This window comes from Mya arenaria, chromosome 5, assembly GCF_026914265.1.
Source record: "Mya arenaria isolate MELC-2E11 chromosome 5, ASM2691426v1".
Classification (NCBI taxonomy): Eukaryota; Metazoa; Mollusca; class Bivalvia; order Myida; family Myidae; genus Mya; species Mya arenaria.
In genome coordinates this window covers 69,504,636-69,530,251 of record NC_069126.1, presented here as the reverse complement: position 1 = coordinate 69,530,251, position 25,616 = coordinate 69,504,636, and the positions used below count along the sequence as shown (strand labels likewise).

The following is a 25,616-nucleotide window of genomic DNA, read 5'->3' as shown; positions in this document are numbered from 1 at the left end:
AGTTATGTCTGTGAGTTTCTGTGAAAGTTATGTCTGTGAGTTTCTGTGAAAGTTATGTCTGTGAGTTTCTGTGAAAGTTATGTCTGTGAGTTTCTGTGAAAGTTATGTCTGTGAGTTTCTGTGAAAGTTATGTCTGTGAGTTTCTGTGAAAGTTATGTCTGTGAGTTTCTGTGAAAGTTATGTCTGTGAGTTTCTGTGAAAGTTATGTCTGTGAGTTACTGTGATAGTTATGTCTGTGAGTTGCTGTGATAGTTATGTCTGTGAGTTTCTGTGATTTTTATTTCTGTGAGTTACTGTGATAGTTATGTCTGTGAGTTACTGTGATTTTTATTTCTGTGAGTTACTGTGATAGTTATGTCTGTGAGTTACTGTGAAAGTTATGTCTGTGAGTTGCTGTGAAAGTTATGTCTGTGAGTTGCTGTGAAAGTTATGTCTGTGAGTGGCTGTGAAAGTTATGTCTGTGAGTTGCTGTGATAGTTATGTCTGTGAGTTGCTGTGAAAGTTATGTCTGTGAGTTTCTGTGAAAGTTATGTCTGTGAGTTACTGTGATAGTTATGTCTGTGAGTTACTGTGATAGTTATGTCTGTGAGTTGCTGTGAAAGTTATGTCTGTGAGTTGCTGTGAAAGTTATGTCTGTGAGTTGCTGTGAAAGTTATGTCTGTGAGTTGCTGTGATAGTTATGTCTGTGAGTTACTGTGATAGTCATGTCTGTGAGTTGCTGTGAAAGTTATGTCTGTGAGTTTCTGTGAAAGTTATGTCTGTGAGTTGCTGTGAAAGTTATGTCTATGAGTTACTGTGATAGTTATGTCTGTGAGTTTCTGTGAAAGTTCTGTCTGTGAGTTGCTGTGAAAGTTTTGTCTATGAGTTGCTGTGAAAGTTATGTCTGTGAGATACTGTGTTAGTTATGTCTGTGAGTTGCTGTGATAGTTATGTCTGTAAGTTTCTGTGAAAGTTATGTCTGTGAGTTTCTGTGAAAGTTATGTCTGTGAGTTACTGTGATAGTTATTTCTGTGAGTTACTGTGATAGTTATGTCTGTGAGTTTCTGTGAAAGTTATGTCTGTGAGATACTGTGAAAGTTATGTCTGTGAGTTGCTGTGAAAGTTATGTCTGTGAGATACTGTGAAAGTTATGTCTGTGAGTTGCTGTGAAAGTTTTGTCTATGAGTTGCTGTGAAAGTTATGTCTGTGAGATACTGTGTTAGTTATGTCTGTGAGTTGCAATGATAGTTATGTCTGTAAGTTTCTGTGAAAGTTATGTCTGTGAGTTGCTGTGAAAGTTATGTCTGTGAGATACTGTGAAAGTTATGTCTGTGAGTTGCTGTGAAAGTTATGTCTGTGAGTTGCTGTGAAAGTTATGTCTGTGAGTTGCTGTGAAAGTTATGTCTGTGAGTTGCTGTGATAGTTATTTCTTTGAGTTACTGTGATTTTTATGTCTATGAGTTGCTGTGATAGTTATTTCTGTGAGTTGCTGTGAAAGTTATGTCTGTGAGATACTGTGATAGTTATGTCTGTGAGTTGCTGTGATAGTTATGTCTGTAAGTTTCTGTGAAAGTTATGTCTGTGAGATACTGTGAAAGTTATGTCTGTGAGATACTGTGATAGTTCTGTCTGTGAGTTGCTGTGAAAGTTATGTCTGTGAGTTACTGTGATAGTTATTTCTTTGAGTTACTGTGATTTTTATGTCTGTGAGTTGCTGTGAAAGTTATGTCTGTGAGTTGCTGTGATAGTTATGTCTGTGAGTTTCTGTGAAAGTTATGTCTGTGAGATACTGTGAAAGTTATGTCTGTGAGATACTGTGATAGTTCTGTCTGTGAGTTGCTGTGAAAGTTATGTCTGTGAGTTGCTGTGATAGTTATTTCTGTGAGTTGCTGTGAAAGTTATGTCTGTGAGTTGCTGTGAAAGTTATGTCTGTGAGATACTGTGAAAGTTATGTCTGTGAGTTGCTGTGAAAGTTATGTCTGTGAGATACTGTGAAAGTTATGTCTGTGAGATACTGTGAAAGTTATGTCTGTGAGTTGCTGTGAAAGTTATGTCTGTGGGTTACTGTAATAGTTATGTCTGTGAGTTGCTGTGATTTTTATTTCTGTGAGTTACTGTAATAGTTATGTCTGTGAGTTTCTGTGATAGTTATTTCTTTGAGTTTCTGTGAAAGTTATGTCTGTGAGTTTCTGTGAAAGTTATGTCTGTGAGTTTCTGTGAAAGTTATGTCTGTGAGTTTCTGTGATAGTTATTTCTTTGAGTTTCTGTGAAAGTTATGTCTGTGAGTTTCTGTGAAAGTTATGTCTGTGAGTTTCTGTGAAAGTTATGTCTGTGAGTTACTGTGATAGTTATGTCTGTGAGTTGCTGTGAAAGTTATGTCTGTGAGATACTGTGTTAGTTATGTCTGTGAGTTGCTGTGAAAGTTATGTCTGTGAGTTGCTGTGAAAGTTATGTCTGTGAGATACTGTGTTAGTTATGTCTGTGAGTTGCTGTGAAAGTTATGTCTGTGAGATACTGTGATAGTTATGTCTGTGAGTTACTGTGATAGTTATGTCTGTGAGTTACTGTGTTAGTTATGTCTGTGAGTTGCTGTGAAAGTTATGTATGTGAGTTACTGTGATAGTTATTTCTTGCATACCAGACGTGTGTTTCCGGTCATGTGACCAGTGCTGAAAAAACCCATCTTACACCCCGCAACAAAGAGCCACATCTTATTTCTTTTATTGCATGGTTTATGAAAATAATATTATGCCATTTCAATAGAGCACAATCAAATATATACGTATGCAAGACTTTAAACTAAAACTGAAAAAAAATAATCGTAAAATACGCGATATACAATAGTTATTTAAAATCACTACGCTTTATATAACGTCAGTAAACAACGTCACACACACTTTTTGGTAAAGTGTACAAAACTTTGATTTCTACGTCGTTTTTTCCACAAATTGATAATTTTAGATATGCAAGAAAGAATATCAGTCATGTTTTTCCGGTCCGAATCCAAAAATCCGACCCTCGGCAAGCCTCGTTACTGGCTTACCCGAATGCGCTTAGGTCGGATTTTTCTATCCGTACCGGAAACACAGATAGATACTTATAGTCTGCGAGTCACTGTGACAGATATGTCTGTGAGTTAATGTGATAGTTATGTCTGTTAGATACTGTGACAGATATGTCTGTGAGTTAATGTGATAGTAATGTCTGTGAGTTACTGTGATAGTTATGTCTGTGAGATACTGTGATAGTTATGTCTGTGAATAACTCTGATAGTTATGTCTGTGAGTTACTGTGATAGTCTCATATGTCTGTGAGTTACTATGATAGTTATGTCTGTGAGTTACTGTGATAGTTATGTCTGTGAGTTACTGTGATTTTTATTTCTGTGAGTTACTGTGATAGTTATGTCTGTGAGTTACTGTGATTTTTATTTCTGTGAGTTACTGTGATAGTTATGTCTGTGAGATACTGTGATTTTTATTTCTGTGAGTTACTGTGATTTTTATTTCTGTGAGTTACTGTGATAGTTATGTCTGTGAGTTACTGTGAAAGTTATGTCTGTGAGTTACTGTGATTTTCATTTCTGTGAGTAACTGTGATTTTTTATTTCTGTGAGTTACTGTGTTAGTTAGGTCTGTGAGTTACTGGGATTTTCATTTCTGTGAGTTACTGTGATAGTTATGTCTGCGAATAACTCTGATAGTTATGTCTGTGAGTTACTGTGATAGTTATGTCTGTGAGTTACTGTGATAGTTATGTCTGTGAGTTACTGTGATAGTTATGTCTGTGAATAACTCTGATAGTTATGTCTGTGAGTTACTGTGATTTTTATTTCTGCGAGTTACTGTGATAGTTATGTCTGTGAGTTACTGTGATAGTTATGTCTGTGAGTTACTTTTTTAGTTATGTCTGTGAGTAACTGTGAAAGTTATGTCTGTGAGTTACTGTGATAGATATGTCTGCAAGTTACTGTGATTTTTTATTTCAGTGAGTTACTGTGATAGTTATGTCTGTGAGTTACTGTGATAGTTATGTTTGTGAGTTACTGTGATTTTAATTTCTGCGAGTTACTGTGATAGTTAAATGTCTGTGAGTTACTGTGATAGTTATGTCTGTGAGTTACTGTGATAGTTATGTCTGTGAGTTACTGGGAGTTTTATTTCTGTGAGTTTCTGTGAAAGTTATGTCTGTGAGTTACTGTGATAGATATGTCTGCAAGTTACTGTGATTTTTTATTTCAGTGAGTTACTGTGATAGTTATGTTTGTGAGTTACTGTGATAGTTATGTTTGTGAGTTACTGTGATTTTAATTTCTGCGAGTTACTGTGATAGTTAAATGTCTGTGAGTTACTGTGATTTTAATTTCTGCGAGTTACTGTGATAGTTAAATGTCTGTGGGTTACTGTGATAGTTAAATGTCTGTGAGTTACTGTGATAGTTAAATGTCTGTGGGTTACTGTGATAGTTAAATGTCTGCGAGTTACTGTGATAGTTATGTTTGTGAGTTACTGTGATTTTAATTTCTGCGAGTTACTGTGATAGTTATGTTTGTGAGTTACTGTGATAGTTATGTTTGTGAGTAACTGTGATTTTAATTTCTGCGAGTTACTGTGATAGTTATTTCTGCGAGTTACTGTGATAGTTATGTCTGCGAGTTACTGTGATAGTTATGTTTGTGAGTTACTGTGATAGTTATGTTTGTGAGTTACTGTGATAGTTATGTTTGTGAGTTACTGTGATTTTAATTTCTGCGAGTTACTGTGATAGTTATGTCTGCGAGTTACTGTGATAGTTATGTCTGTGAGTTACTGTGATAGTTATGTCTGTGAGTTACTGTGATAGTTATGTCTGTGAGTTACTGTGATAGTTATGTTTGTGAGTTACTGTGATAGTTATGTTTGTGAGTTACTGTGATTTTAATTTCTGCGAGTTACTGTGATAGTTATTTCTGCGAGTTACTGTGATAGTTATGTCTGTGAGTTACTGTGATAGTTATGTTTGTGAGTTACTGTGATTTTAATTTCTGCGAGTTACTGTGATACTTATGTCTGCAAGTTACTGTGATAGTTATGTCTGTGAGTTACTATGATAGCTATGTCTGTGAGTTACTGTGATAGTTATGTTTGTGAGTTACTGTGATTTTAATTTCTGCGAGTTACTGTGATAGTTAAATGTCTGTGAGTTACTGTGATAGTTATTTCTGTGAGTTACTGTGATAGTTATGTCTGTGAGTTTCTGTGATAGTTATGTCTGTGAGTTTCTGTGAAAGTTATGTCTGTGAGTTACTGTGATAGTTATGTCTGTGAGTTACTGTGTGTTTTATTTCTGTGAGTTACTGTGATAGTTATGTCTGTGAGTTACTGTGATAGTAATGTCTGTGGGTTACTGTGAGTTTTATTTCTGTGAGTTACTGTGATAGTTATGTCTGTGAGTTACTGTGATAGTAATGTCTGTGGGTTACTGTGATTTTTTATTTCTGTGAGTTACTGTGATAGTTATGTCTGTGAGTTACTGTGATAGTTATGTCTGTGAGATACTGTGATTTTTTATTTCTGTGAGTTACTGTGATAGTTATGTCTGTGAGGTATTGTGATAGTTATGTCTGTGGGTTACTGTGATTTTTTATTTCTGTGAGGTACTGTGATAGTTATGTCTGTGGGTTACTGTGATAGTTAAATGTCTGTGAGTTACTGTGATATTTATTTCTGTGAGTTACTGAAATAGTTATGTCTGTGAGTTACTGTGATAGTAATGTCTGTTGGTTACTGTGATTTTTTATTTCTGTGAGTTACTGTGATAGTTATGTCTGTGAGGTACTGTGATAGTTATGTCTGTGAGGTACTGTAATAGTTATGTCTGTGAGTTACTGTGATAGTTATGTTTTTGAGTTACTGTGATTTTTATTTCTGTGACTTAACATGATAGTTAAATGTCTGTGAGTTACTGTGATAGTTAAATGTCTGTTAGATTCTGTGATAGTTATGTCTGTGAATAACTCTGATAGTTATGTCTGTGAGTTACTGTGATAGTTATGTCTGTGAATAACTCTGATAGTTATGTCTGTGAGTTACTGTGATTTTTATTTCTGTGAGTTACTGTGATACTTATGTCTGTGAGATACTGTGATAGTTATGTCTGTGAGTTTCTGTGAAAGTTTTGTCTATGAGTTTCTGTGATAGTTATGTCTGTGAATAACTCTGATAGTTATGTCTGTGAGTTACTGTGATTTTTATTTCTGTGAGTTACTGTGATAGTTATGTCTGTGAGTTACTGTGATAGTTATGTCTGTGAGTTACTGTGATAGTTATGTCTGTGAGTTACTTTGATTTTTATTTCTGTGAGTTACTGTGATACTTATGTCTGTGAGTTACTGTGATAGTTATGTCTGTGAGTTACTGTGATAGTTATGTCTGTGAGATATTGTGATAGTTATGTCTGTGAGTTACTGTGATAGTTATGTCTGTGAGATATTGTGATAGTTATGTCTGTGAGTTACTGTGATAGTTATGTCTGTGAGATATTGTGATAGTTATGTCTGTGAGATATTGTGATAGTTATGTCTGTGAGTTACTGTGATAGTTATGTCTGTGAGATATTGTGATAGTTATGTCTGTGAGTTACTGTGATAGTTATGTCTGTGAGTTACTGTGATAGTTATTTCTGTGAGTTACTGTGATAGTTATGTCTGTGAGTTACTGTGATAGTTATGTCTGTGAGTTACTGTGATAGTTATGTCTGTGAGTTACTGTGATAGTTATGTCTGTGAGTTACTGTGATAGTTATGTCTGTGAGTTACTGTGATAGTTATGTCTGTGAGTTACTGTGATAGTTCTGTCTGTGAGTTACTGTGATAGTTATGTCTGTGAGATATTGTGATAGTTATGCCTACAAGACCAATTGTGCAATTATCAAAAGAATGAAATCAACAACGTTTAGGAGTTAAAACTCATGTTTATATTAAATGACTGATAGAAGAAATAAATGACTTTTGAATGACCGAAATTAACACAGTCATGAGTTATCCATGAAAATATTTTTGATTCGCAAACATTCAAAATATAACAGCAGTACAGTACAGTATAATTACCTCAGTAAACACGGAAAGTAACATTGTGTGCAATGCTGTACGCAATAAGCATCCAGTTCAATGAGGAATCAAGTTTGAACACCAACCACTATGTACTTTATTCATGATTCAAATACACCACTTAAACCTTAACCGTCGACGTTCATCTTTTACAAATATGAGCCTTCGAACGAAATTAAGTCAAACAAGTGGCAGTTTGTGGAATTACCGATACACCGAAAATTACGGAAAACGGATACTGGACTTACCGAATTACGCTTATTTACGAAAAAGGGAGACATTTACCGATAAATGAGTATGGACTTCTATTTCTAGATATCTTTTATTCAAGAACTATGACATCTAGAATGATGGAGATATGAAACATGATATACATACAAAAAGGTAAGTAATGGACTCAAACAATAATCAGTCATACACATTCAGCTAATGCATTAATACAGATTAGACGTGAATAAGATGGAGGAAATGCTACTTACAACATAAACAAGATGGAAACACTACTATGATTATTAACCAACGGATTGCAAATGGCGTAAGCAAGAAAAGGGAGCTAACTATATAATGTCCAAATAATAAGTCACAGTAAAAGCTAGGGAAGTAACTGATAATGTATATTCCGATAACCGAAATACGCAATAATGTTACCGAAAGACGCCTTGTATACATTATTTGAGCCGCATCGCGCGATTTTGGGCCTTCGGGCATAATTATTATAAATGAAATACTCATTAATAAAAAATGCCACAAATAATGATTTTTTATGTATATGAATTTCTTCCAAACTTCTTTCTTTTAAAGATTTGTCATTGGTGCATCATTTTCTCGAGGTTTTATGACCATTGGTTTACTCATGTTTCCATGGCAACCATGGATTTCGTCCCGACATATTTTGACTGCATTTGATAGTCTGTGTTTAAACAGCCAAATGTATTAAAATGCAAACATGACCCACATTTTAGAGAAAAATATTGAAATATAATGATATTTTTTCATTAGTATATACAATAGAGTATGCGAGGTGGTTTGAACGCCGAGATTTAATACTCCATTGTGTTAAGACCAATTGTGCAATTATCAAAAGAATGAAATCGACAATGTTGATGAGTTAAAATCATGTTTATATAAAATTACTAATAGAAGAAATAAATGAACCACCCACAACCACGACATACAACCCACGAAAACACAATCCAGTATTAAAAACCAGCGTACAAAACACCTCGCATACTCTATTGTATGTACTTATAAAAACATTAAAGGGGTTTCCGGGTTTTAGCCACACCCATCCACTCCTCCGACCTCCTCACCCCTCTCCAACCACCCACACCCACGACATACAACCCACGCAAACACAATGTAGTATTAAACCCCGGCGTACAAACCACCTCGAATACTCTAGATATTGTATATATACGTATGAAAACTTACGGGGTTTCCGAGTTTTCTGTGTCTTCGGGTTTTCGGTAATTCCATCGACCCAAACATTGTTAGCTGGGTGGTGCTAAAACCCGGTACCGGGAATCGATATTGGGAAAAGTCGGTTTCAAAGTTTATGATACGGCATTTAATATATGTTGATACCGGGTTTTCGTCAAAGTCTGTACCGGCTAATATAATATTCATAAAGACCCAGCTGGGGTATAAGAGGGAGGTTATGGCGGGTGGGTGTTTTACCCTGTTTTAGAAGCATTTCAAACCTTAAATCAAATTATTATATCCCATAAAAATTTAGGTATGTAGTTTGATAGTACATGTGTCCATCAATATGTTTACATTTATCATAGTTTTATGTTAAAAAATTGTCCTGATAATAAGAAATGCATATCACCAATTTCAAAAGTTGAATATTGGTAGGGGGCTAACAGACTGGCTTGATCATGTGATCTTCTGTTTGTAAACATAAGCACATGTTAGACAAGTCTATCTAGAGTCAGTGTTTAAATTATGTAAATGACATGCATATAAACTTACTGAGTTTAGCTGCATTTTTTGTCTTGAACAGTGAAACAGGGACAACTTTATTCCAGTGTTATCATAATGACTTAGATGGTAATGCCAGCTGGATTCAAATGGGTACTTTGATCAGACCAATTCAAGTACACGTCTTGGGATTACTTCTCTTTGGATTCTGAAGACTGTCTCATCAACATATATATCGTCCCTTTGTATTAGTCTAGCTTTCTGTTTAAAATATTTTTGATTGTTTCATGCATTTCTGCGATCTAACATTGACCAAACTTTTTTATTTCTCACTCTGCAAGATGTTCTATTTTGTTCATGCGGTATCCGATGCTCCCAATCCAAGCCATGCCTGTTCATGTGTTGTCACACATGGTGAACGTAAACACAAGTGCATATTCCCTCTTTAACATCAGTTTCATCAGTTTCTCACATTCCTGTATATTTATAATATTATTTTCCAAAACATTCCCTCTCATATGTTGATGGCAATGTATTCTCGGCTCATTTTCTAAATTATTATGTAACATATCATTTGATGACTGTTCATTCACATCTATTTATTTGTTAATTGTGATTGAATACTGCTTCAACTTTTGCTCCTCGTTTAATAAAATTGACAGATCAAACTGCTTTTTTTCATCTATATAATTATTCAATGTTATCCAAAAGAATGACTGTGAGAGCAATACAATAGAGTCATATTCTTCCCGCCAGGAATAATCTTTCCTATTGAAATATAATAGGGTATGGCGCTTATACATATGTTAGATTATAGAGTAATTATGCCAAATTGTGTCAATACAAATTACCCATTCTTTGAAAATGTTCAAGAACATAGGCTGTAGACTTGAGTGTTACGTTTTAAAGCAATACAAATATTTAATGTAAAAATTAGCAGTTTTATTTCGAAAGGAACACCACCATTCAGTCTATGGACTGTTCCTATTGGCATGGGTCAGTTGGTCAGGGCTAAAGACGTCACATTTTGGAACACTTCTAGGCCAAATGAACCCTTATATATCAGTTATCTTACAACATATGAAAGCGTTCTCACTAATAAGCTACATACTCAAAAAAGGTTATGTTTGTTTACATTCTTAAAGGCCTAGTTTAAGGAATGTTTGGCATGACAATCCCCTGCTGTGCACCTCTTGCTAATTGCACTGGTGTCACAGTAGGGGCCAATTTCCTGTTTATTCGTTTATTGGCTCAGGGCCATTTATGGTCCATTTCTATAAATAAAACCTCTAAAACTGCACAGCAGGATATACAAATCAGAGACCTGATAAGACAATTAGGCAATTAGATTAAGATCAATACACAGAGGTTGTGTACAAATACACGTTTTTTTGTCACTTATAGAAGGGTTAAACTAGGCCTTTAAGCTATAAATACTCACAGGTACTGACCCTAACTGAAAAGCCAGTCCCTTTCTATAGCTAATTTACATTCGGGGGTAATCCACGTATCGACAGGCCCGGTATCAATGTCCACAATAATCTACTATGACTTTGAGTATGTTGAAGTATAAAACAGAATAAGAATTTGTTCGAAAGAAAAATGGTATATTTAATGTTTTAATAGATTGACAGCCCCCTTAAAATTACACACTTTTAAAAAATTGTTGATCTTGAGTACAGTAGATTTCAATTTAATGATAATCGTCTTTTGTGATAATTCGGAAATAAATTTGAAATGAAAGAATTCATTTTAATTACACTCAATTTTTAATTAATAAGCTAAAATAGTGGTTTGATCTTTAAAACGCCGATTTATTAATGTCATAAACAATCGCTGAATTTGGTTTTATTCCTTTTGTGGTGAAATCCACCAAATCGTCGCTGACATAAGATCTGTGTGTGACACCTGATTCATGACTGCACACCTAGGTTTAATGTTTGTTTGTTTCTGTTTCAGCATATTGGCATATATATTTTATGTGTGTGTGTTATTGTGGGTGTGTGTGTGCGTGTGCGTGCGAGTTTGCGTGCGCGTGTGGGTATGTGCTCGCGTGCGTGCGAGTTTGCGTGCGTGCGTGCTCGCGTGCGTGCGTGCCTGCGAGCGTGCGAGCGTGCGTGCGTGCCTGCCTGTGTGCGTGCGTGCGCGCGTGCCTGCGTACGTGCGTGCGTGCGCGCGTGCGCGCGTGCGTGTGATTAAACGAATTAGTTCATACCTGTGATATTGTTTTGCGTTTGTGATAAAGACCTACCTTAAGGAATGTTCTGCCTGTAAATTCCCTGCTGTGCATCCCTTGTTGTCACTGCAGATGTCGAATTTCCCGTTTATTTGTTAATTGGCCCAGCGGTATTTAGAGATGACACTTAATAGATAATTTTATTTTAAATTGCAATGCAAAAACAACAATTGTATCAACAATATGCAAAGCGAATTAATTTATTGATGTGACCGATGAGAAATGAAAAATAAACAAATACTTATAATGATGCATCTTAATTTAATTACATGTATATTGTCTTATACAAATCATATAAATGGGTTTTTGTTTATAACATTACCCCTTTATTCTAAAACATTTTATAATAAATCAAGTATTATTTGATGAAAAAAGACGAAGATGTTCATTTCATTAATGAAACCTCCAGAACTGCACACTAGGACAATCAGATTTGAGATGTGAAAGACAGCAAAGGGCAATACAGATTAATATCAAAACACATAAGTTGTGTACTATACACGGATCGCGAAGTTAAACAAAATGTCAGAGATGAACAATGAAAGATTGTGATTTTTAATCTCTACTAGATCTACCAACAATGAACGGAACCAACGTTTAAGATTCGAATAATGTTTTACTTCATCAGAAACGACAATGCACCTCTGAAGAGTAATCAACAAGGAACAAAAATATTGACATGCTTTTATATAGAATACTGTGACACTATATACGTGGATTGCGGTGGATCCGTGGTCTAGTGGTAATACCCTTGACTATTAATCAAGGGGTCGCAGGTTCGATGCCCGCCACACCGTTTAAAATCCTAATCGTCTTCCGAGAAGGACGTGGCATGGGGGTCCTGTATGACATTGTTATACACTATGCACGTTAAAGAACCAGGATAGCTCTAACCAAAGTTACATTCTGTCTGTGCAACATGCTCCAAAAAAAAGACTAGCAATCTTATCGGAGCACTCGTTCAATGGGCAAGGCCCGAGTGTGAGTATAAATAAGCTTACAGACACACACACGCCGTGGATTTAAAACCATATACCATAACAGATTGCAATGGAAGTGTGCCTTGGTATTCAGAATTGAATTCATCAAGAATGATAAGGACATCATTGAATCAAATGACTGGTTAAATGATAAACACATGGCAGTGATTAAGCGCATTTTTATCTTATCATTTAAGAACATGAATGGTTTACAAGTAACTACATTATCACCCTTTTATGTCGCCAAAAAATCTTGGAATACAGATAAAACAGGCAGAGTGCGCCATCTCTTTCAATACAAATTCATTTTGATGGGAACTGTCATTAAATTTCAAGTTTCCAACATGACAATGTTTGCTTGTGTTTAGTAGACAGTTTAGAAGCAAATGTAAAACATCTGAATTTTAAATTTCAAATACATCTGTCTCAAATACAAAGGACTTCTTCTTATACCAATCCATCATCATAACTTTATAAGATACACAGAACCCAGCAGTAAACAAATAGCCACGACTGCTGCCTTTTTGAAATTGCAAATGCTGTCGAATTTTGCTTTTCTACTGACCAGATCAATTTTAATACGGTTTACCATGTGCAACAAATGCGAGAACATTTATTTTACTGTTTAAAAAACTAGAACTGCGTGCTTTTCCAAATATCGAAAACAATCCAAGAGCGAAAACTTTTTCGGCAATACCAAATTCGTTAAAAATTAAGGTATGGTGTTTGTGCCACATGCCAGAATATGTTTACAATATGGCTTTGAAATGGCAACGTATCACTTGCAATTACACGAACAATTAATTCAAATTTAATTCAATTCAAACATATTTTTATAACAGTCACAACTTTATGAATATAATACAGTTTCTACAGATAACAAATGTATATATAAATGCTCACAACTATATATATATATATATATATATCAGTAATAATGTGCCAGCGCAGAAATTTAAATGTAATTCCAAAGATATTTTATCAACTTAAAACTGCTCTTATTACCCGGTTTTATTTTTCATTATAAGTTTGTGAACTAATATATAGTATGCGTGTTTCAATTATAACATTGATTGGAATGCATATTGCACTGCTATATTTTTCCGTGAACGCTACTGCTTGTTATTTTTGTCATTTTGCCTTTCTTGTAAGTCAAGTTAATGTGCATTTGTGTATAGCACTGTCACACGACCCTCCATTTAACGTCCCTCCCGGAAGGCTATTAGTATTTTTTGTGGTGCGGTGGGAATTCGAACCTTCGACCACTGAAATTTACAGTCAAGTGTGTCACCACTAGACCACGGATCCGCCACATCCGATAATCATACCTCCAATTGTGATCTGATAATATCCCGTTTGCACTTAATCCGTTATCGAAAGTGATACCGATTACTAGGCGATATCGGGTACCGGGTTTTAGCACCACCACAGTTAACTCCGGTTCCCATTCGGAGCTCCTCGGCCATTTTTTCAAAAACAACCTCGGATGTATTGGACGGTTTACATACTTAAAAAGTGGTACGTTTAAGTCCGCTGCAAATAGATCGCGTAGTAATCTTATTTAGTAGTTAAAATTTATGACTTAACTCTTGGGAATCGTAATTATGTTTGCAATAATACACTTCACTGGCAATCAATTTAAACTGAGAGCGATGAATACAACTCTTAAACACTACATTTAATTAATGCTTTTATTTAAAAAAAATACGGACTACTTTAACAGATGTACCGGCATACATCCGAGGTTGTTTTTGAAAAAATGGCCGAGGAGTTCCGAATGCTCCGGCTCCGTGTGGTGGTCCTAGCACCCGGTATCCAGTATCTGGTATGGCCCGGTATCCGGTATCGCTTTCAATATTAGGATAGGCGATAACGGGATGCTATGAGATGATAAATAGGGAATATTAAGTTAGTCGGTTGATCTGAGGTGTTGTATCACTCCAAGTTGCTTGTATACAAATCCAGTTTCTTCCACAATCAACGAGTACATCAAAGTTCAGTAAGTAAAATCAAACGGGTTAAATCAGACACAACGGTGCTTGATTTGCATGATCAAAACAAATACACATTCTAACAAACTGAGGCCATGGTATATCTTCAGTGATATCAAAAACAAAACAATGGGTTCATGAAACCAATTTGCTTTGCCTCATTTGGTCACTCTCCAAAACAGAACAAAATAGATACTCTGTTATCGAAAAAATGCTTGGGAATAATTTTTGGCGTGAAAGACATCTTGAATTTCTGATGGTAAAACATTTCACATAGAAAAAGACCTCAGGCCTCTTATTCGATTGTTTAGTTCAAAATATCTTAATGATTTACCTTTTAGGGAACAGAGATTTATGCTCAGGTTAATTAATACAGTTCTCTTTCACAACTGCACATGTATCGGACAAATAATTGGTTATAGCCGATTATTTAGCAGAAATCTACTGAACAGTGCACCACTGAATGATCAAAGCCTTCGAATTGATGCACACAATGATGTACAGCAAATATTCAGCAGTCTCTGGGCTAGATGAAATAAGTCAAAATCCATAGGTGGACGTTGTTTGCAAAGCCTTGGTAAATTATTGCCAAAATTGGAGGCCTAATATGGAAACATTTGGGATCAGATTTTATATGTTGAATGGTCAAACTTACTTGGTGAAAGTAGATTATTACAGTTCGTATATTGAGATAGCAAGGTCAAATTCGACACCATCGCTTGATGTATCAATCACATGAAGTAAATCCTTTTCTAGACATGCCTATTGCGACGATTTACCTCTGACAATCGGCCTCATTAAGCATTAAGTCATGTTAGAGAGTTCATGTTAAATGCAGTATAACGCACATACCAAGTAGTCTCAGGTATCCGCAAGGAATGAGCGGTTTAAACAATTAAGAGAATGCTAGAAAAACGATGATCCTTACATTGATTTGTAAAAGTACCATGCAACAACCTTGCAAAATGGTTATAGTCCATCAGAACAATTTGTTTGGAAGGAAACTTCAAACAAACTTGTCTCAACTTTTTTTTATATTTAGTTTCGTATTCAGTCAACCTGAGAGAGATTTAGGCAAAAGAAAATCAGAAGCGTAACAAGGTTAAAACTACAATCACAAGAAACCCGCGCGCCCAAAACAAAAGTTGGGACAAGGAGAAATTATTTTTGTCAAAGACTTAAAAACTGATGGAATGTTTTGACAGAAGCATTTTAGACCGAGGTCGAACATTATTGGTACACGGCGTGGTTTTCGTTATAAAAAGGAGACATTTGATCAAAATTCAATTTTTGACAAAACATAGGAATAGGAGGAATGCACTGGGTTTAAATAAAAAAAACTTATTTGTATAACAAACAAATTGACACTGCTACGCCCTTGTCTTAACCTATTATTCAGGATCTTTCTTTAAGTGATTATAATTAAGCAATTATCATTATGTTACGAGAAAGATCGGGCAGAATATCCAACTCTCCTGACTGGATTTGTAAAGTTTGTATTCCAAAACTGATAGGAAAAACGATGTGCGATTGAAGATGCACTCTTACTCCCAAATACGCAGTACCACAGTTAATGTTTTTGTTTTATTTTACCGAAAAGGATGAATACATATCGAAAACAAAGGTTCTTATGAAGGATACCGTTTTAAATTTGAAAGAGATGTGCAGAAAACATGGTGCTTTTACCTTATGAAACAACAGCGCAGTTCGTATTCTTCTTCATTAGGAAAAAACCTATGAAATGTATAAGTATTAAACACTGAAAGGATAAAACAAACACATACAAGAAGAAGAAATAAAATGATATACAAATTCGAGAAGATACAAATACAACTTTACTTAAAAAAGTTAAGCCAAACATCAGCGTCAATATATATAAAATGTATATGCCACTAATTCATGAATGCAAGATTGATTTAATCAGGGTGTTTTATTATGTAATTTTATATTCTATATAATATGTGTTATTACTTTAAGTAATTGCATAAGACAATTGTACTGTATTAAAATTGAAGTCATAGTATGGCAACATGCAAGTCGGCAATCAGATTATACTACTTATACCAAATTATTTAAACGGCATCAATATTCATGTAGCTTCTATGCTTTCAGTTGTACTATACACAATATAAATAGCAAACGCATGACTTACTGGATTAAGATATCCTCTGAAAATACACATATAAGGCGATCTCTTATTTTTCCTGTTTTTCCGTAGTGGCTTTCGAATTTAAACTCATTTAAATCAGTACAAACCAAACAAATAAGGAACATTAAGGCTCATCATGTGTATTTGTCATCGTTTTGATAACCATCCAAGTGACACTTTCATGAAGTGTTGTTGTCATCTATTTAATTTAATTTAAACAATAATCAATACAAAGGATTAAGAAATTCGTTCTACACCTATTTGTTGCTTACACTTGTAGGTAAAAAACCAATGATACCGGGCCTTACGATACAGGGTTCTTTAAAGAATATACACTTACTGGTACCTACTGTTGCAAAAATACCCGGTATCGATATAACCCGGTATCACACACTGTGATACCGGCTTTTCCAAATATCAATATTGGACCCCTCCGTTAATGACAATTATAGCAAAATGTTGCATGTAAATATTGATAACAATAACGCTAAAGTAATGTATTAGGCAAATGCTTAAACAATAATTTGCGTATTGTCATTTCCGATGACTCATTAATCTGCCCCTGAAATATACTTCAACCGGGAGATTTAGTCCCCGGAAGTTATAATTCAAATGTCATGCTTCATTTCTAGCTTGTTTGGGTGTAGCCAAAGATTTCTTGTACAAGTCTTTGTATAAAAAAAGAAGTTTTATTGTTCTTTCTCATTCACCTGCCCTTGAAATACTCCAAGACAGCAGAAAGAGATGGGTTAGCACATATTTCCAATGTCCTGCTTTACGTTTTGCTTGTTTGGTGAAAACCCAATTACAATGACAGAAACAAAGAATTATACAAGAAACGTTGGTTGCACCCAAACAACCAAAGTCCGAGCATGACATTTAAAATATTCATTTTTCTGCCTCCGTGGACTTAATCTCCCGGTTGAAGTGTATTCATGGGCGGATGAATGAATTATCGGAAAGGACATTAGGGCATGCATTTACAGATGATGCATCAATATATGAGTGGAAAAGAAATCATGGGAGGAAAAGTGCGCCCGATGTGGGGTTCGAACCAACGACCGCCGGAACACTGGAACTGCGCTCTAACAACATCAGGGTGGCTGGTTCATATCCCCAAACACTACATTCCTATCTCATTTAACTTTTTGACCGATCCAGGCATTCTTGTTTTTTACTTCTGACACAAGTGAAATAATCCTTGGAGGAAAAGTGCGACGGGTGTTGAGATCGAAACCTCTACCGCTGGCAAGGCGCTGTAATCAACTACGCTAACCGTGCATTTGGTTTTTACCCCCTCACACTACAGTGATTATCCTGACATGAACTGCAGATGACTAGGCAGAGTGACGATGACCGAATCATGCTGTCCACAATTGCAACAATCTGAATCACAGCAGCATAACAAATCTAAAAGGTTATTGTTTACATAATGCAATATATTTATAAACATATACTTAGTCCATATGACATTATAATCCTTCATGGAAGGGCAAATTTGTAACCGTTATTTTCTGAAGAGATTAACCTGTCTTCGTGTAGCACCCGTCTTGAATAAAAACGGGCTTGATAAGCTATATTAACTATTTATTGGCTGCTCTTTGTTATCTTATCAGACATGAATAGGTAATACTGCTGCCTTTTTTATTCTAAGAGACTAAGGTTCTGGAAATGTCTGGCAGTGACGTAGCTGTATGCTGTCGATTCTAGGCACAAATTATGTATGTTACGGGTTTTTATTTTACATCTTGGAATTGATTGTAGCAGTAATGCTAAGTACAAAATTGTCAGCAAGACTATGCCATCGTTTTATATGAACCATGTCAAACTGGAGGTTAAAATGTGTCAGCTAAAGTATGCTAACTACGAGGATACGATGCGTATCTAGACTTGGGCGTAAGAGTCACAATCTTGGGGCTTGAATTTTGGAAGTGCGCCCCCTCCCCACTTCGACCCCTAAAGCAAATAATGGTTTCATCTGCGTCAGGCGGCGCAAAATGGACAACATGTATATTTGCAGAATATCCAGACCATGTTTGTTAACTAGTTCTGTCAATCTAGTTACATCATGTTATGGGTCTTGAATTGCTTCTATTACACCAACTTTATTTCAGCTGCATTTTAACTTTAGGAGCTTTTGTCCAATCATAACCGAAATTGAACAATATGTGTATTTTCAGAATATCCCGGCAAGGTTCTATAACTAGCCAAGTTGACCTATTCACGTTAGAGTTATGGCTATTGAATTGCTCGCACACTCAAAGTTTAAAAACACACACAATCAATCGTAATTCCGACTGGCGTATGTTGTGACGAATTGTCACTTTTAATAAAAAAGGTTTAATAGGGAAAGGGGATTAAGTGAAATAGTTCAGATAATCACATATGTTCACATATAGTACAATATATGCAATTAGCATACATAAAAAGAATGTGTTTACATGAAGTATGCCATGGTTATTATTTTAGGAGAATATTATTCCTGAATGCATCTTCAGACCTGTAAAATGTCCAATAGCATCCTCTAAACGTGGAAAAGAACTATTGTTACACTTACTCATTTACTATTTGGAACTGTGAGTATTGCCATGTAATTGTTAAGAATTAACATAACATTATTCTTCAAAATTGTTCAGTTGGCATTTAGGCCTTTTTGTTCACAAGTTTTGGGTGTTGTGAAAAAAATGATAAACTTTCTTGTTTTCGATAAATTTCTGCTAATATCGGAATTGCAGATAACTAAAACCTCTGTCAGTAATACACACACACACACACACACACACACACACACACACACACACACACACACACACATATATATATATATATATATATATATATATATATATATATATATATATATATATATATATATATATATATATATATATATATATATATATTATAATATATATACCTTTTCAAATTTCCTTAAACTTTTCCGTTTTTTTTTTAATTTCAAGTTATGCTTGGAAAGAGTATATGTGACACTGTCTGCATGTACATATATTTAAGCTAAAAAACAGCACCAGATAACTGCAGGCTGATAGCGGCAGTACATAATGAATTAAATTACAAATGTATTTTGTACACACAATTATCGCAAGAATTCAGATTAACAAGCCCTAATGTATCACTCATTGGCATTAAACAGAAATGTTGCAAGCCTTTGTGTCTAAAGTGTTGATTTACACTCCTCGCACATTTGGTATTATTTAGAAAGATAATCGAACAATAATGGGAAACTTATGAGGCAAATGTTCTATAAGGGGTTTTAGGGTAATAAGAAGTAGACCAAATGTTACGAAAATATATTTTATAAGATTTTGGGTAAAAAAAACATTTGCATTTTTTCGGAAGAGTCTGGCGACAATACAAGAATGCTTTTGTGTCAACATACACACAAACTACCCAATCAACCTATGTATTACGGTTTCTTGGTGAAATACGGAAGATATTTAATAAAAGTATGAACAAATGGATTAAATTCATTTCATGTTTAACCTCAGAACTAAATAAGAAATGACATTAAATGTTTTTATTATGCCTAATAATTGGAATATATGTAGTGCAGAAAATCGAGTAGTGTAAAAGTTTTATGTTTTTTATGTATGGTGTGAGGTATGGGGTAACGATTTAATGTCTGCCTCTGAAAAATAAATTAAATAGAAACTACTTGATTGTCCTGCATGGTAAGTAAAGAGCCAGATGCATGATTCAGTGCACTTAATATATATAATCCAAGACATGCCCTCAATGGTTGGTTAATGAAGTGTTTGTGTAGAGATCAAGTTATGTCCTCAATAATGATAGAAACTGTATATAAAGACCATGTCCGATGGTTGGTAAATTAACAATTTGTGTAGGGACCAAGTCATGTGCTATAAGGTAGGTCAATAAGCTGTTTGTATAAATACCAAGGCATGTCCTCAATGTTGATAGAAACTGATTATAAAGACCAAGGCCAAGGGTGTTTTCCCCAATCATACGCAAAATGTTGTAACCGCTCGCCCTTCTAAAATTTCCGATGACGCCATGTTGTATACAAGATAGTGCTTGTAATCAAGTCAGAAAATAACCACTTATGAGCGGAAATGACTTTTTAATAATTTTAACAGTATATTGGTTTGACGTAATTTAGCAGACGTTCATAGATTGACGTAGAACAGCATGTTGTGAAAGATGCACAAAAAGTCTGTAAACGTACATTTAAGACGGTGTGCCGACCATGCGTTGCCGTTATTTTAAAACTTGGAATATTTAATTATACATTACATTTACATGCTTAATTTTATATCGTCTACGCAGAACACTTCGAATAAGATATTCATATATTAAAAACAAATAGAAGGCAAATAAAGAAAACATCAACGTTATTCTGGATTAACCCTCGTACTTAAGACATAGAGTTGGAATTTATATGTGCTTATTTGTTAAAGTGAAAGGAATATTGCAAATGCTTCAAGTTGGATGACAATATAGTGGTTGATGAAATATCTCGTAAAATAAACAAACGACGTATCAAACAAAGGAAAATCATAGTTTGCGCGCTACTGGATCAAATTATCTGTTTACTGCGGATAACAGTGCTCTAAGAACGATTACGGTAGTTCAAGTAGTGTAAACCTTTCAATACCAGAACACGCGAGTCAGTGCACTTCACTCACCTTCGGCACACCTTCCTACCAGCACCTGTAATGAGCACGTGAAACCATTCTGATCTGCGGAGGTTAAGCATTTCTATGCGCCTGCCCGAAGTGCCAAAAAAGAATTGTACGATCAAGGTAAACTCCGTAACGATCACTCACAGACTCTACTGAACTACGGAACAGCACCAAGCGAATTTCTTCGCACTCAGCGACAACACCGTGATATGTACGAAAACATTTGATAACCTCGATTAAGCCACTGAATTGGATTATTTTACTTATTACTAGCAAGAAGTGGCGAAAGCTTCGGAATACGCGATTGTATTTCCGTTGAAGACTTATCATACACACACGAACAGGTCGCTGAGGGATTCAAAGAAAGAATACGAAGAAATCGGCTGATAAACTAGGTATATGGCTAGAATACGAATGTAATGACTGTTTGCTAGAAGATACGTATGCCACGAACACTGTAACTAAAATCATTGAATTCACCGAGGGGAATAATATCATAAAAATAATTGCTTGAAGAAAAAGCCTTGACATAGTTACGTATTAAATGAACAAGTGATTAACGCAGGTCAAGAGTTCACTTCTGGATTGACCTTACTGTTCAATTACATTATCGCGAAAGAGCGAGTCGTATTATTGTGGCAAACAAGTGTTCTTATCCCAGTCTACAAGGGTAAAGGTAAGGATAAATCAGATCCACGCTAGTTTTCGGGCAATTTCTTTGATTCCATGTTTCTGGAAAATACTTAAAAATGTTATCTTTAGTAGGCTCAGTACATTTACAAAATTAATGAAAATAAACTTCCGTTGCCAACAACAATATGGATTTCAGAAATATTTAAGCTGCATAACTACGTCCTATAACTTTCAAGAGATTGTTCTGTACAATACCGAACGAGGCAGCGACATTAACGTGGCGTGTCTGGACAAGCGTGCCGCATTTGATACCGTGCGGCACGGCTCCTTAATGCTGAAGCTCGGACGTCTTGGCGTCAGGGTTAAGCAACTGCGACTGCTTCAATCGACAAGCAACAATCTGCGTTGCGTCATCAGATATAGCGGCCAGACATATAACGCATTCGAAATTTTTCACAAGCGGTAGAATTCGAAATTCATTTTTTAAAATTATTTAACAGGGCGTATACCATTATGCGTAAACCCTCTTACCTCAGTTTGTTCTACCAACACTTCTGTATGGATCTGAATTAAAGAATGACTAATTCGATGAAAATAAAATTGATGTCTTCCAACATTTTGTATCAAGTCAGGGAGTTTCAACGCGTTCACGCTCAGATATGGTCCAGTCTGTGTTGGGGCTACACAGAATATAGTCTGAAATTGTAGAAAGCTTTTGTTCTTGCACAAAATATTATCCCTTCCTGACCATTGTTTTACGAAGCAAATGTTTACTTGCAAGTTTTATATGTATATAGGAGATAGAAACACAGTTATGTTATGATTTATTCCCGATATCTGCGATATTCTACAAAAACATAATATTGTTTACAATGATTACATTGTTAAACATGTTTTCCCGCCTAATACGTCTAGAAAGCACATGTCAAAAGAACAATCAATGCTTATGAAATTGACATGTAGAACACTGGAAATGATATACTTTATGTTATTTCGTATATTCCATCCATGCATCCATCCATGTGTCATTTACATCGTAAATAAACAACAATCATTTCGCTAGTAATTTTAAACTCTGGTGCAAACCAACTGTCTTAAGGAACATGCAATGTGTAAAATGTAATTGCACTTACCAAGAAGAATCGTCGTATGTAATTGTCGAAACCGCCAACACTGTCCACCTACTTAATGAGTCGTTAGTACGTGTATTGTCAATTTGTTAAAATGAATTTGTAACCAAACTTGTAAGCCTTGATGACATTGGTCTCTGTCGCCGTCTTCTTGGCACTCCTTTGCCGCCATTACTTGATAGCTCTAAAGAAAATACTCTCCTTAACGATTCGTACTCTTTCATTGTTAAATGCATGAAAGCTTACTTCTCTTAGAAGAAGTATGATATACTTTAAGGTACAAGTACAATTATAAATGACCTTTAGCATATGTTGCTGTTTTCTGATACACACTTGTTATATAGTTTCGAGTCGTTCAAGCAACGTATGATTAGTGACTCAATGATGTTTTATCTATAGTATATCGACCGGATATTGCACATTTGTTATACAGAGTTGATTTTATTCTTCCCTTTTTCTATTGGTAACATTATTGATCATGTGTTCATTCAAAATACATTCTGTTTCGATTCGTTTAGGTATTTATAACATTTATCAACTTGTAAATTTGCTTCATATTTTATATTTGGTTTATATATAACAATTTAACGATAGCTTATTTACATCATAACTATATGTGTATGTTTCTTTATCAATTACTTTTGTGTTTTGCTCATTATATATGTATTTTCCTATGCACATATCTTCATTAGGCAATAAGTATTGAAATGAATTAAATAAACTGATTCTAAATCTGATTTAGTTAAGAAGATATATTGTCATCGACATGTACTTTGCCAGATAATGCACTTAAAATTCGCCTCACTGATTCTAATTGTATTGCTTTGAATGATAAAATTCATACAACTTCAGAAAACTTTAAAACAAATGTATTGCAATTTATTTTTCTCAGTGTGTATAAATGCACAAATTATTAAAGAAAAAATACAGTATTCTACTCTGATTGTGAACCTTAAATAATCTTGTAACTAATTTATGCGTTTCCATTGCAATATATTACAGTACATGTTCATGTATATGATGTCTTGTCGCTAAATGTAATGACGCTTACTTGAGAATAATATTAAATACACTTTATATTAAGGTTCGATACAAGCTTGTAAATTAGCCTTGGGCCCAAAACCATCTTGTCGCTGATTCTGATCAAATCGATTGGAATAATAAAAACATACACTCTTGTAAACAAATTAAATAAAAAAAACACCACTTTCTCAGCTCTACTACGGGGGTGATCGCAAATCGAGTGTCAGTCACGTAAGGTTGCGTAAGCACTGTAGTCATCTGAAAAATATATGTTCTTCAAAATAATAATAATAATAATAATCTACAATAATAGCCTCAATTGCCAATGAGGTGAGAAAAGGATACATACACATTCTTCTTCACCTATCCACTATATCATGTCAAAGATCTAATGGTCTTTGTCCCTTCAAGTATTATTAGTTCGACCAATAGAAACCAGGTATCAGACGAACACAATATTGTTTATCCAAGTTCACCTCTACATTCGCCAGATGAAACGATCCTGATTTTCTATCGATAACCTGACCTGTCAACGAACTTCCCTCCCTCCTATAGTTACTTTCTATTCTATCCGTTATTTTCCGAAGTCAGTATATGTCCAACGGACAATGGCACCCGAATCGACATGCACATGTCTTACTCTTTTCAACATATCACCATATTACAACCAGTAAATATTCAACAAATCACAACAGCCTTTACATTATTATAAGCAGCCTGAAAAAAGTGATAACAGCAAGACATAGTTTATACTTCCATGCTTCCTTTGCTATTATTTCGTTATCCTTTGTTTGTGAATTTATAATTTTTGTACTTTCCATTGATGATGGAAATATCATTTTAACCAACATTCTGTCGAAGCGGTAACGATTTCTTACATGCTTACAATAACAGTTTTTGCTTTTGGACATCCACAATAACATACGTTTGGTACGACGTTCAACAATCACGCTAGATATGTTTAGAATATCAAGCATAGCTCAACAATAAAGATTCGTAGCAGGGGACCATGACAAAATAGCTAATATCATCTTTCTTGTTCATTGACTTAAATCGAATTGGATTGCTGCATTGTAAACGTCAATAAAAACCTATACTTCTGTGTGAAATAATTGAATAATGAATCCTTTAAATATGGTCATATTGTAAAACAAAATATGTTTTTATTCGCATTTACTTGTTTGAGCTTACCCCTAGTTTAAAATCGGAGTTATGTTGACGTGTAAATAGAGGATAGCTTTGCAATAAACGTCATGTCTGTAAGAGTATCCTTCACTCTCAATATGTCATCATTGGAAAAATGAAAAATTAAGAAAGCAAATTCAAAACCTTTTACTGGGCTGATATACCTAAGGAAACGGTTGGATAGTATAATAAATATTCAGGAAGAGTGTCAGTTTCCTATTATTATTATTACAAAATAATAAAAATAACTTGTTGTTGACTGTTTGTTGTACTCTATTAGATTAGTACATATACTCAATCCATGTTAACAGCGTATGCATATCAATTATGTTTCTAAAGTTTTTAATAAAATAATAGGATCCAACAGCATTATACAATTTGTAAAACAGGGTGGTTTGGTTGTAAATTCAAGTTGCGTTTGAATGTCAACAAATGGTCAGGATATTTCTCACGCAATACACTCACCACTCAAGTGCACCCATTAGTATGTGTTGATGGCTCATTACATGCGAAAGCGGTAACATTTAGAATACTGCATTATAAAGATCAAACTGCTTGTCACTATATATTTATGAGCTCGCTGAACAGTATTAATTATAATATATTATAGGATAATATATGTCCAAACAGGGATAT

The 25,616-nt window shown here is 34.9% G+C and overlaps 1 protein-coding gene across 6 annotated transcripts in view; it reads right to left on the bottom strand.

Annotated features, from left to right (window-relative positions):
* The window catches only part of LOC128234253 (uncharacterized), an 82,142-nt gene extending 74,884 nt beyond the window's left edge, over positions 1 to 7,258 (bottom strand). For all 6 annotated transcript variants that reach the window (XM_052948362.1, XM_052948360.1, XM_052948364.1 and 3 more), the window contains exon 1: positions 7,067 to 7,258. Coding sequence is in view for 5 of the 6 variants with exons in the window: in XM_052948360.1 (XP_052804320.1) it covers positions 7,067 to 7,090 (24 nt within the window). In the remaining variant the exon portion in view is untranslated. The remainder of the gene's footprint in view (positions 1 to 7,066) is intronic.
* Positions 7,259 to 25,616: the final 18,358 nt, after the last annotated feature.